The sequence below is a fragment of the Tyto alba genome, unplaced genomic scaffold (assembly GCF_018691265.1).
Source record: "Tyto alba isolate M040663 unplaced genomic scaffold, T.alba_DEE_v4.0 Super-Scaffold_14, whole genome shotgun sequence".
Classification (NCBI taxonomy): domain Eukaryota; kingdom Metazoa; phylum Chordata; class Aves; order Strigiformes; family Tytonidae; genus Tyto; species Tyto alba.
This window is the reverse complement of record NW_024881276.1, coordinates 2,619,216-2,632,363: the sequence shown is the minus strand read 5'-3', so window position 1 is coordinate 2,632,363 and position 13,148 is coordinate 2,619,216. Positions and strand designations below refer to the sequence as shown.

The window sequence follows — 13,148 nt, the reverse complement described above, 5'->3', positions numbered from 1 at the left end:
TTTTGCTAGGTTTCAGAATTAAACACAGAAAGGAAAAAGTAAAGAAAAAAATCAGTCTGCTTTCTGATTCAAATTCCTTGTGGCTCTTAATGGCTAACTGCATGTGCACCTAGACATGTCCTGCTGTACACACGTACACGCGTATTAAATGGACTGTACCTGAATCCACTGTCTGTCACCAAGGTCTAATTCCACTCAGCTGCTCCAAATAAAAGTTTTATCAAAAGGGTGGCTTTCAGAGGAAAACCCACCACTCCTAACACTGTCTCTGGGATCAGTAACACTAAAAGTCTCGAGAGAACAGGATCAGCAGCTGTAACATCTTTCCGATTCAAATCTAGTATAAAATTCCCACACTTGCCTTCCCAGCCTTCTGATTATAAGATCTCAGTATTAATACGAAGTGATATCAGAAAACACTGCACATTTATGTCAGGCTTGTAGATAGGGGCACTTTCCTGAATTAAATTCCGCAAGACTGCCTACCCTAAATGCTATCTTGATGTGATGACTGCTGTAAAAACCCAACAGGGGGAGCTGTAATCTAAATTTTAGAAGTGATTTTTTTTTTTTTTTCCTCTTATGTGGCACATTCCCACCAGCATTCTTTCTATTACTGAAGCGGAAGTGGCATTACACCTAAGATCACATTTAGGGAATTGGAAATGGACTGAAACTATTTTCTAATTTAATCCAACTAATAAGTGGCGGAGGCCTAGACTACTAAACCAGTAATTTCACAATGTGTTTGAGCCAGCACAAGAGGGCACCATGAAGGAGGAAATTTCTCACACTCCTCCTCACCCCCACCTCCAAACTGTGTGATGACTAACAGACCTGGGGCTACTTGGTGAACCAGAGCTGATCCAGATTAAAAAAAAAAAATCAAATTATTTGTTGTTGTTGTTGTTGTTAGGATTAGGTCTAGCCCAGACACGCTCCCGAGTGCGTTTCGGGCAGATGTAGCCTGGGGTAGGGTCAGGAGCAAGGAGGCAGCAGGCCATCAGCTCAAGCTCAGATGTCAGCAGGCAACCGGGAGCCTCTGACTGCAAATTCATCATTAGTTTTGAAGAGGCACAAGCAGGGGCTGAAGGAGGCAGCCCAGCTACCGGCTGTATTCCTGTCACTGGCTACGTTACTGGCACTCAGGCTCACGGGGCTGCTTCGTGCAGTGAATCAGATCAGGAAAGCAGTTGGGCTGGAAGCCAGCCCACTGCAAGCAGGGAGGTGACAGGTCCTTTTTCAGCCAGATATGTTTGCCGAGTATTACTTGTAGTCAGTACAAAAATATATTTAATAAAAAAAAAAAAAAAATAGCAAAACCCCCTTCCAGAACAGGACGCACAGCAACCACAGGATTCTTACCCCTTTTTTGATTGTAAGGATACCCCCTGCCTGCCTACGCTGAGCTCAGTCGGTGTAAAGTCTTGGCTACATCTGAAACACTGTAAACGTGAACAACATTCAGACCGAGAGCATGGTTACTGCAGGTGGTTATGCCTTCTAAAAAAGATCAGTCTGTTAAAGCGTGTACACGCGGTTTCAGATGTCTAAACTAGGACAGCCCTTGTCTGTCCAGTTAACTAATCAGTCAAGGAGGAAAAACCCCAGCTCTGAAACAAATCATCTTTAGATTCCCCACAAACGGGCAAGCCAGCATTTCCTGCCCTGTTTATCTTAACAAGCAGGTTTAGTGAGAGGGGAAAAATTGCTTACAGTCACAGAGGAAGTACTTGCAAGCCCCAAGAACACATTTCGTGTTCCCAGTAGAACATAGGTGTCCACGTACTTACGATGCCTGGTCACTTAATCTACTGTAACTGTCAGGGTACAAAAATTCAACTTAGTACTGCAACACCCTTCACACCTAGAAAATCACAGCGCCCTCCGATTAATATTTAGTATCAGCTCAAATTCCAGACTTCCCAAGGTAAACTAAGAGCCCAGGACGGTGTCAGCATTTCTGCAGGCACTAACCTGATGAACACAGATATTACACTTGTCACAAAACACCATGTCATTCCCATCTTCACTGTCAGGGGACCGGCACACGTCACAGATGACATCTTCATCATATTCAATACCCAATCCTTCTTCAGTCTCAATAGCGTGATTCATGTTCTCATGACAGTGCCGTTCCAGCACTTCAATTGTCTTTTCCATTGTGTTTTCATCCAGGGGCCCACATCCTGCAACACAGAATAGGGAAGGGAAATTAGAGAACAGTCAGGTGCCTCTGACCAAGTCAGAGATGCAGGAAGACAGAAGGACAACTTCTAGCAACTAAAGCGGTAGACATAGTGTCTTCTCTCCTATCACGTATACTAAAAATAAAATAAAAATAGAAAACCTTTCTCACTCACTGGCTAATTGTAGCATTATTTTATAAATGCAAGTAGAACTACTACTGGAGCAAAAGTTTAAGTTGTACATAAAACATAAAACTGACCCTTGAAGAAAACACTATTTCATAAAAGACAGACAGCGGTTCCTGTAACTGCTACCTGCTCCCATACAACTGTTCCTCCACCTCCATCACTTTAAGAAACACGAATGACATCCAAAATCATACACAATGTTCTTCTGAAGAGTAACTCTCTAGGAAACAAAACCTATCAAGAACACTTTAGATCTTACAATAATACAGAAGTTGACACCACCATTCAGTACACTACTTGAGTGATCAGTATGAAAAGTTATTAGAAGTGTTTTTGTTGTTTTGCTAGGCTTTTTAAAAATAAAATAGTAGCTACATATACTACTGAAAATCCATACAATCTGTTCACCTGAACACTACACACGCTATATACACTTACCACTAATCAAGCTTTGCATAAGCAGAACCACCTGAAAAGGATCTGCCCATGAGCCTGGTCCCAAGCAGCATACGTCCTGAAGCTGCAAGCTGAAGAAACCCAGGAAATCTCCAAACTGCATCATCTTAAAATCCTCAGTCAAAAACGGTGCTGCTGCCCATAGTTCACTATTTACTCAGACCTTTAAAGGCCAGGATATTCATGTAACATTCATCTCAGCAGCTAACATTTTAACTGCTAGACTATGCACAAGAATATGGCTACTCATTTTGATTCGCTGTTGCAAATGATAAACAGGGAGATGGAAGAGATAAATAACTGCTGGTACAAAGTGCCTTCTGCTATTAAACTGCTCTCTCTGATGCCCAGATGTTTTCTCACTCCCTGAATTCGAAAGAGTTACAGAATTATGCAGGTGGGAAGGGACCTTCAGACAGCTCCAGCCCAGTCCCTGGCTCCAAGCAATCAAGAGTGAATCTAGTCAAGGTTGTTGCTCAAGAGACATGCCAAGAGTCAGGTCTTGAAGCGGATGGAGATCTGCCCCCCAGAACAGCTAACAGCTTTTGCTAACAACATCCCTGTATGCCTGGGAAGCTTGTCCTTCCTTCTACCTCTTACATACATCTTCCGGCACTGGAGCTCAGTTATGGGTTCCCTCCTTCACCAAGCTGGTCTCCTGACACATCTATTTGTTTTCCTGAATGTCTGGATGGATCTTTCTTGTGCTTGGAGGACACTGTCCTTGAAGTCCTGCTAGGTCTCTTCAGCAGTTCCAGATCCCACATACCAGTTACCCAAGTAAGTAGAAACCTGCTCCCCTCGACTCCAGGACCAGAAGGCAGTAGCCTTCCTTTCCTCACTCCCCTCAGGGTCTCAGGCACCACTATTTCACAGCTACTACACCCAATGCTGTCATCATTTACCACGTCCCTCCAGGTTCTTCCTTGTTTGTGAACACCAAATCCAGGAGATGCCAAATATCTCCCTCTTTTGCCCACCCGCCCTTCCTAAAGGACCTGCAAACATCCATGGAAGAATGCCAGTCACGCGGGCAATTCCACCACAAGTCTGTTACTCCAGTGGTAATTTCATTATTATTTTCCGTAGCTCACTCCCCCTCACAGCCCTCTATACCCACAGCCTGGATGGAAAAAAGAGAGTTTACTGAGCTGATTTTAAATAGGCTAACACGTGTGAAACTTAATTACTCTGTTAAGCACCCAGCATGCAAGCTCCTCAGAACTCTGTATTTGTAGCAGTAATACGTTCAAGTTTAAGAAATGGAAACATCTGCTTTTCCTACATAAAATCTTTAACTTTTGAAGTCCTAAAATTAATCCCACCTGGTGGGGGGCTTCTCTCCTGCCTTACTCTGCAGAAGTTGCACATGATTTTGGATGTGAAGAAGTGTTTAGGGACAACAGGTACAACATAAAACATTAACAGATCGAACAAGTCATTATTTTAAGCATTTTTACCTCCTGTTCTTCTTAGCATTTCCATTCAATTCTCATTCAGTGATCTTTAAGAGATTTCACACACCAGACTACAACTCAAACAGCAGAAATTAACTGCTGCCTTTAAAATCAGAACGTGTTGTGAAATTACCCATTTCTGTAAGCTCCTCGTTTAGCTCCTGAAGCCAAAAGATGTCCATGTCATCCAAGTCATAGCGACACACAGATTCTGCCAGTTCCAAAATGTTGATGTAACCTGGTTCTGTGGGCTCTTGGCTGGAACAGTGGATGTATTTCCTGGGTCGTGTATACAGTACTTCTTTCACCTTTTCTGCTACAACCCTAGAGTGAAAGTTAAAAAAAAAAAAAAAAAAAAAAAAGCTGTAACTCTATTTCTTTAAGACCCATCCCTGAAAGACATGAAATATTTGCTGTAAACGCAAAGAAACCTCGTGTTTCACAGATTTTAAACTCGCCGGTAAGTGTAGCCAGGCTAGGGAGATAGGATTCTGTAAATGTAATTTCTTCACACAAAATGTGCTAAGGTCTGCTACGTATACAGAATCCTTTTTAAAATGTAAAGCCTGTGCATACAATTTTCAATTTAACAAATGCTACTAGTGCGATGATGCAAGTGTTTTTGAAACCCACAGAAAGTATTATGCACAAACACCCCTACAATCTTTGTTCTATATTCTTCATAAATGACAGAAGGAAATCTTGCCAACTGATTTCTTGAAAATACCAGCTTTTTCACGAAAGCTTAATTTATTCTACTGCAGTGTGTTGTGTCGGGGGGGAGAAATGCTTGATCTCCATTTGAGATAAACAGTCTATCCTTATTTTGTAAATGGCACTTTATTCACATTACAAATGTATTATTTTTGTTATGTAAGAACGATTCTGATGCCAAGCAAAAATGTAAAGTGGAAAAAACAGCTAAAAATCATCCAGGGAGCAAGGGAGAAAAATACTGGTGTTTTCAATCTTTCAATTATTTTAAGAGATAAAGCTCCGCGTTTGATTAGTAAACTAGCCTATGGGAATGGAAAGACTGACCTTAGCTAGATAAAGTTAATCTTTCTCTGAATTCAATGCAAGAGGCCCTGCATGTGAAAGGAAGCCAGGGAGATACTGAATGGAACAGTGCCACGCGTGAGCAGCTCTGCATGCTTTCTGGAGCTAACCCTCCACAGGACAAGGAGAAAAGAAAAGCTGTGGGAAATAAGGCCAGAGGAGTAAAGAGGGAGTGGGCAGCCGTCAAGCAGTATCCCATATAATTCTTACTGGACAATGTGGGTTGCCAATGTTAGCACAAACACTGTTCTTCTGCCATTTGTCCTCCCCCCTTCACCTTGCTCATTTTTTCCTCTTGTTCCCTTGTGAGCTTTTGTCTTCTCTGGTCCAGCCAAATCTATAGCAATTTTTTCCTCTAATGTAATACTGCTGGTATGAGATGCAATATATTTATTTTTAATAACTTGGTACTGACAATAACCCCCGTGGAAATTAAATTATGCTGGCATCAGCGCTTTCACTGGACAATTCATTTATCTTCGTCTCAAAGACCACACTGGCAATAACGTTTCTATGTTGAAACACACTCTGTTTCCACCAGGAAGGGTTGCAGGACTAGTGTTATGTTTTCCTAGTCTAAGCACAGTGTGAGAGAACAAAAGGTTATTTATCTATCTCCTGAAATTGAGATCACTGAACTTCTATAACGTTAAGCAGCTATTTATGGTGAGAGGCGGCAGAAAGGGTTAAAGCTTTATCAACAATAACCAAAGTTAAATTATATGAACAAGTGAGTAATTTTATCAGGTATCAATAACCACTGTATGCCTACTGCTCTATATCATCATGCTTTATAGGGAAGCCTTTCAAGTAACGTGTAAAACGTGGGCTTATTTTTAATTTATGAGACTCACCATCCTCAAATGAGAAAACCGTTTTGAATCCACAGCACCATGTCACTCAGGAAAACAGATTCCCTTCCTAAACTCACAATGTAGATGCTATAATAGTGTACAGACAGAACCAGATCTGTACTGAAGTGCCACAGAAATGTTTTTCCAGATTGATACTTGTTTGGTTTAAGAACATGCCTGAAGGATGCTGCATTGGAGATTTAAATATAATACCATAGAAAAGCTGACTGCATTTCGACAACCTATTTCTGAGAGACCATCTTCTCTAAATTGACCTTTTGTGCACGTGATCTGCATCTGATCTTCATTACCTGAGAGAAGGCTGTGGAATAGTTTCTGGACTGGCTGGAACTTGAACCCCTTTCTCCCATTCCTGCTTCCACGTGTCCGCAAAGATATAATATTCATCAGGGTTGACATGGTGAGAATCTGGTAGTTTCATGGCACTAATGAGATCCTTGCGGAACACCTGCAAGAAACACCACGGAAGAGTGGCTTGAGAGTGCTGCACTAAAGGAAGTACTAGTTATTTTTCTTAATCTACACCAAAACAATGCCTATACCTTGACAATTTTTTTTTTAGAGTACCAACACACAAACAAGGCAATTTGGAATTACCTGGATTATTAACTCTCAGTGTCTCAGGTGCAGTATGACAAGAAGTTTACGCTAACTCAAAACCACGCTGCTGCCCAAAGGCTAATCAGAAGGAAGAAGGCTGTTACAGGCGACCAGGGAGAGAGGAAAGGGGGCCAGCATCTGATTTAAGACTCCACATCTTATCACTTCTCAGCTTATTTTACTCGCCAGCCTGTAGGCTTTACCCCAACTTAGATACAAAGTAGCATATCCTTTTCTTTCACTCAGTTTAGCTAATTTAAACTGTCATGCTCATCATGGGCTACGAGCAGTTGTCATGGCGAACCTGATGTATAGGCACTTGCTCATTTATTAAAAACACTTGAAGTTTCACTGGTCGGCATCTCCGGGATCAAAGCTGAGCAGCTGCCTTTGCTGAATGAAACACGAGAGCTGTGCTGCTCTGTGCCTGAACCCCAGCAACGCAGGCACAGAGACACAATCAGGACTCAGCAGCTTTTAGGAAACCTATAGGGTGAGAGATGGCACCATCGTGAAACAAAGCAAACCCGCTGGTGACAGGCCTCCAGCCATAGCATTCACCTCTTGGCTCAAGAAGATTAAGTTTTTATGAGCATGCAAACATGATTATCAGTCATCTCAAAGCTTACTTAATGCCAATGTCTGTCAAATACAGGTGCAAAAAATTTAAGTAAAGGGCATACGCATCCTTTGTGGTGTTTTTTGTTTCTTTTTTTTTTTTTTTTTTTTTTTCTCTGCTGCTACACTGCACCAGTTTAACATTCATACAAGCAAAAGAGTGACTGTGGCTTGGTGTTAGGGAGACATCACATCTAATTAACTGTATTATCGTAACGAGAAATCAAATTCTCAAAGGGCAATAAAATGAAACGGAAAATATCCCTGCAATAAGCTGTGGCAGGTTGAACTCTCTTCTTACTAATTCAGTTTTATAGCCAGAAGAGTAATAAAATATCTCAGAGCCAAGTATCTTCGTGTACCCTTTTCAATTTGACAGCACCAGACCGGTTATGCCTACTGCAAAAATTCTCAGCTGTTCTTGGAAACCATTAAGTAAACATTATTTTAAAAGGCTCTGTGCTGAAAACAGGTATTGAAATAGGCTGCCGGTGACCTGGAACATCAGTGTTACTTCATTATGTCCTACAACCGCATCTCACGTGGGCTGCCGGGAGAGCAAGCTGACCGAGGGGACTCAGAGCCACAGACTCAAGCTTCTCTTACTTGCTACTGATGTGTTATCTGCTTTGGTTCAGACCTGACTGTTCACTGCTGTCTTCTGTGTAAAACTCCTCTGGTACCTAACAGGCCTGTATAAAAATCTCAATGACAAGAGTGGGAGCATTAAGACTGCAAGCATCTATTTTTCCTAAGCAGTACGTGTACACACCAAAAATAAGTGGCATAAATCATTTTACGTTTTAAAAGGCATTTTCAGTTCCTGTCTTACAGGTACAAAACCAGGATTACGAGAAACACTAACATGGCACAATTCCAAAGAACTGCAGAAGGGAAAAATAACCCAGTAAATGAGAAGTGCAATGACTGGTTTAATTATCAGAAAAGACATTCCTCAAACCTTATCTGAGGCGAGTGCTTTACAAACTACCTTTTAAGCCACTGACAGAATATAGAAGCAGAATGCTTCGTATCAAGCTCACTATTTTTTAAACACTAGATGAAAAATGCTATTAAAGGCATCAGTATTCTAACTACATTGCTTAGCAGCAAATTCATCTTCTGATCATCCATTATGTATGTGAACTGTATCATCTCTATTTTTAGAGCACAAATCCCCTGAAGCATGGGCTTTTTTGTTGGGTTTTTTTGACTGTTGTACAGTACTGACCACACCATCACCACACTGCAACGTTCAGTTCTCTGCTTCAGCTTTCTAAAATTCACAATAGAGGTACCACTGAAGGTTAAAGATGTAACCATTGAAACCTTAAGGAAGCCCAAAAGTTGTCCAAGACTTTGTAAGAATTGCTATTCATACTTCTGATAACAGTGTAATTGAGTATTTCCTGCAGATGCTTGGAATGGTTACAATCTCTAGCTCTCATCATTCTTCATTTCTTCACGTCTGGCCAAGCAGAGTCTTCCAACAGCAAAATACTCTCAGAGGACAAGGTATGGGAACACTCACTCTGTATTTCCTTCGTTGTGGAAGTAAACCAAAACACCCAGGGGACCCAAAGAGAATTTTCTGACAAATCAAGTGAGTTTCACTTCAGCAGTCAGCCTCAAGGTTATGAACAATGCCAACTCCAGGAGGAGCAGACACACCTTCAGGATCTAGACAGCCAGCTTTTCCTTGTGGTTGTTTCTTTTTGGACACTTACTTGAAAAACAACACAGCTCCTCTTCCTAGCTGTATCCACAAAGCAACGGCTAGCACTCCACAGCACATACCCTCACTTTGGCAAGCATCACCTTCACTTCGCAGTTAGCCCATGAAGTGCAGCGGTCACCATCCAGTCACCCAAAAGCAGTACTATTGCTTCCCATACCTAAAACACAACCCTTCAACTTTATTTCAGCATCAGCTGTAATATCATACATATTGAGAAAACCTGAAAAATAAGCATGCCAGGTCCAGGCTAATAGGACATTCCCATCCGGACACGTCACTCCTCAAGAGTAGACTCGGCTAGCACTGCGTGGCTTGACCACGGTAGCGAAGGGCCTCGCAGAGCTGAGCTACAACCGACCGCAGCTAGCGGCGCCAGGTCCGGACACAGAGAGATGGGAAACTCCCCCCTGCTGTAAGCATTCATAGAAATTACTGTGTGACGGTAGGATTTTAAAAAAAATAAAAAAAATAAAATCTTTTCAGCAATCGAAAGCATGGAAGAAGAAATGTGTTTCAGCCCTGCTTACCATGCAAAACCGCTTTGGTCTGAACTCACCATTTCATTTTGCTGCCAGGAATTTTTAGTTTCAGCTGGAAAGGGTGTAGCACTTCGAGTGAATGACATCAATGAAAAATGTGTTTGCTTACGTACTACTACTAATAATAATTTTGTTGAGAAACTCTTATAATTATTTCATGCTTTAGAGCTGGAGCTTAAATCTAGAAGATGAGACCTTGTTCTTTGGTCAAGATTTCCTTTCTGCTCTGCAGTAGAAGTCTGCCTGGATTTGCTGAGGCAATGAGAACTTCCTAGTCACCTCTGCAGAGATGCACTGCTGTCTCCAAAGCCTTTAAAAGCTAAATTCTACAAAAATTCTCCAGAAAGAACAGTGCTCTGCTCCCCCCAGCACTAACACACCAAGCAACAACGATATCATGGAGCTGCGGAAGGAAAGATATGGTCCATATGTTTTATTTGTTTTTCTGACTTCTGAGTCCTATTTGGAAATGATGTTAGAAGAATATGTCCAAGGAAAATTAACTTCTTAGAAACCCTTTATAAATGCTTCACCAAAAGCTGTCCGTGACTTTAACCCAAACTCTTTCCGGAAGCACTCTATGAAAATTCAATATATAATCTTCTTCACAGGACCCTCCTGTGCTTTCTGAATAAATCAAGCCTGTGAAACAAAGAATACTATTTTGTGTGAAGTATCCTTATCCACTAAAGATAGCAGGGAGGATACAAGTAATGCTATAGAGAATTACAGTGAAATATTAGCATCGAAGACAGAGTGGGTCTTGACAATACAACAGCCTTCTAACAAACCCCATCTTCGCTGAACAATGTAAACATCGGATCTGCAGACTGTCAGGCACCTTTTGTTCATGACCATTGAAAACCTAAAACCACATTTAAAAAAAAAAAAAAAAAAAAAAAAAAAAAAAAAGCAAAGTCAAGTCAAATACCTGTTCCAATACCCTTCTGCAAGCTACTACTGAAGCTGACTGATGACACTGCTCATTCACCTTGTCTTGCCCAGATGCATGTGTGAGGGAAAACAAATGGATTGCGTCATCTCTTAAGAACTGAAAGAAAACTGACATTTCTTCTTGTGACACTCTCCGAGCTTTCAGGCACCTTGACCACCTGCTTACAAATCCCCAACAAGGGTAAGCCGCTTGTCACAGCCATCTAGGCTACAACTGGGAATCACACCTCAAAGGTTTAAGTAAATTATGGGTTAACTGCTCTGATATTACGATCAAAGTGGGATTTCTGACGGATTGCATCTACCTGCTTCAGTCCTAAGGCTTCCCCTGCACCCTGCAGAGCCTTGGGCGAGTCAGCAACACGTGTTTCCGTTCCTTGTGTCCACAGCTCCAGGATTCAGAAGACCCACTGCTCCAGAAACACGGAGTCATGATTTTTAAAAGGCAGGAGGGAACTCCTGCCCTGCCCTGCCCTGTCCTGTCCCCCTGCAAGAGTATACTCTCAGAAATCTTCTACAGAAGACGGTGTAGAACAAGGGCCACTAACAAGAGAAAGCTGAAACAGTCAGTATTTTCCTGGATTTTTGGTCTCCTTCACAACCTATCTCAAAGGCCAACTCTGAAATTCCAGGTGCCAAACACTCAAACTACAGTGGCCACCCTCTGTAAAGTGTAATGTAAATCACGCAAGAGTTTCTCATCATGTTTGGGGTCAAATAATATTTTTAATTCACCTTTGAAACAACCTAGTAACTTTTTTATTCCCATAAGCATTAAAGCTACTATTGTAGCTCTCAAGTAAAACACCCTCATCCAAATTTGAACACGCTAAATAAAGCAGCAGTTTACACCTAAAATCACCTCGCAAATAATAGAACAAAAGCCAAATTATAATATGACCTATTACAAGTGTAATACAGCCACACAGTATCTGAACAAAGTTTAATCTTTGTATAGATGGTTCAAAGTATGTGCAAAAGACTGCACATTTACTGAGAATGAAGCTCTAAGGACAAAATGTGGTGGGCTCATCCTGAAGAGGTAGAATTTTTCTCATTAATATGTCGCAATCTGGGCATGAAGTTTCCGAATGAAGGCACCTAACTATACAGCAGTCTGGAGACTCGAGACAGGGTAGTTTTTGTTTGGTTGTGGGATTTTTTGGTAGTAAAGTAAATAAAAGGCAACATAATTCTAAAGTGGAAATGAAGCTACAGTTTCAGGTATGTGTACTGACTGGACTGAAAAACTTAAAATGTTAAAAAAGTTGAGACAGATAGGAATAAGTGCAGCACTAAATTTGTAGTTCTCAAACATCCACACAGTTTGAACGTGCACTAAAGTAAATCCTAATGTTCAAACCCCTACCCCCTAAAACTATTTTTATGGATTATCCAGGACTCAAGCAAATGAAATATTATATTTTTAAAGCAGCCATGAATCTTCCCAGCCTCCTTTACAAGAACGTATAGGAAGAGCCAGGAAATCAGATACTAAATCAACCCTACCTAACATCATGTCTCTGACAGTATCTCATGAGCCAGAAGAATGTGCAAGAACACGCCAAGTTTCCTTCTGGTTGCTAATCAGACATAAGCTTTGGATTTTGGGATTAATCCTAACAATCAATTTTTAAAATGGTACTAATTTATACAGATATTTAGAAAAATTTGTACTCATTATCATCTGTCCAATTCCTTTTTTAATCTTGTTTAATTCTCAGTCTCAACAACTTCCTGTAGCAGATGAGCCTCACAGTCTAATTACATGATGCATGGAAAGGATCTCCTTTTAATTGCTACAGATTTCCTAACTTTTGGCCTTATTCATTCCCCTCCCACCCCACCTTTCCTCACCATAGGATGGGCAGGACTGAAGCTCTGTATCTGCTGTTTCCAGACCATTCATACTTCACTGTTATGCCCGCTCATTCACTTCCAAAGGTAAAATAGCTCAGCTGGTACACAAGCAAGCTTTTCCACGCCCTTATGCATTCAGGTCACCTCTTGCTAGAGAGTTCAAATAGCCTGAGACAGTATCTCACAGCAAAAAAAAATTAAAAACAATAAAAAAAGCCCAAAACCAATGAGGTTTCACCTCTAACTTAAAAAAAAAAGAAATAATTACAATGCTTTTATGTATCAACTAGCCCAAGCAGGCTAAAAAGCAGATCAATTAAATGTATAAGGCACATTTGCCAGAGGTCTTGAGAAGCCTGTACAGATGTCCAAGTTAATTCAGAATTTTCCAAGATAAGCATGTGCATAAAGGTAATAGTTTCCTATTCTATTATGCATGGTACATGCAAACCAATTTGATTTCACCACATTACCCATTCATTCACAGAACAAAACCAACCACTTTCAAACTGCAAAAAGAACCCATTTTCTGCCAAGAGTCTAGTATTACAGAGTGCTCCTCAGGATCAAGACCTATGATTTATGTGACAGTTAAATGCCACTAAAAAAAGTTT

General features: G+C 41.0%; 1 protein-coding gene across 4 annotated transcripts in view; it reads right to left on the bottom strand.

The window, feature by feature from the left end:
- The window catches only part of JADE3 (jade family PHD finger 3), a 66,866-nt gene that overhangs the window by 14,603 nt on the left and 39,115 nt on the right, over positions 1 to 13,148 (bottom strand). For all 4 annotated transcript variants that reach the window (XM_042788875.1, XM_032982483.2, XM_032982485.2 and 1 more), the window contains 3 exons: positions 6,516 to 6,673; positions 4,425 to 4,615; positions 1,978 to 2,189 (listed from right to left, as the gene is read on the bottom strand). In XM_042788875.1, coding sequence (XP_042644809.1) covers positions 1,978 to 2,189; positions 4,425 to 4,615; positions 6,516 to 6,673 — 561 coding nt within the window. The remainder of the gene's footprint in view (positions 1 to 1,977; positions 2,190 to 4,424; positions 4,616 to 6,515; positions 6,674 to 13,148) is intronic.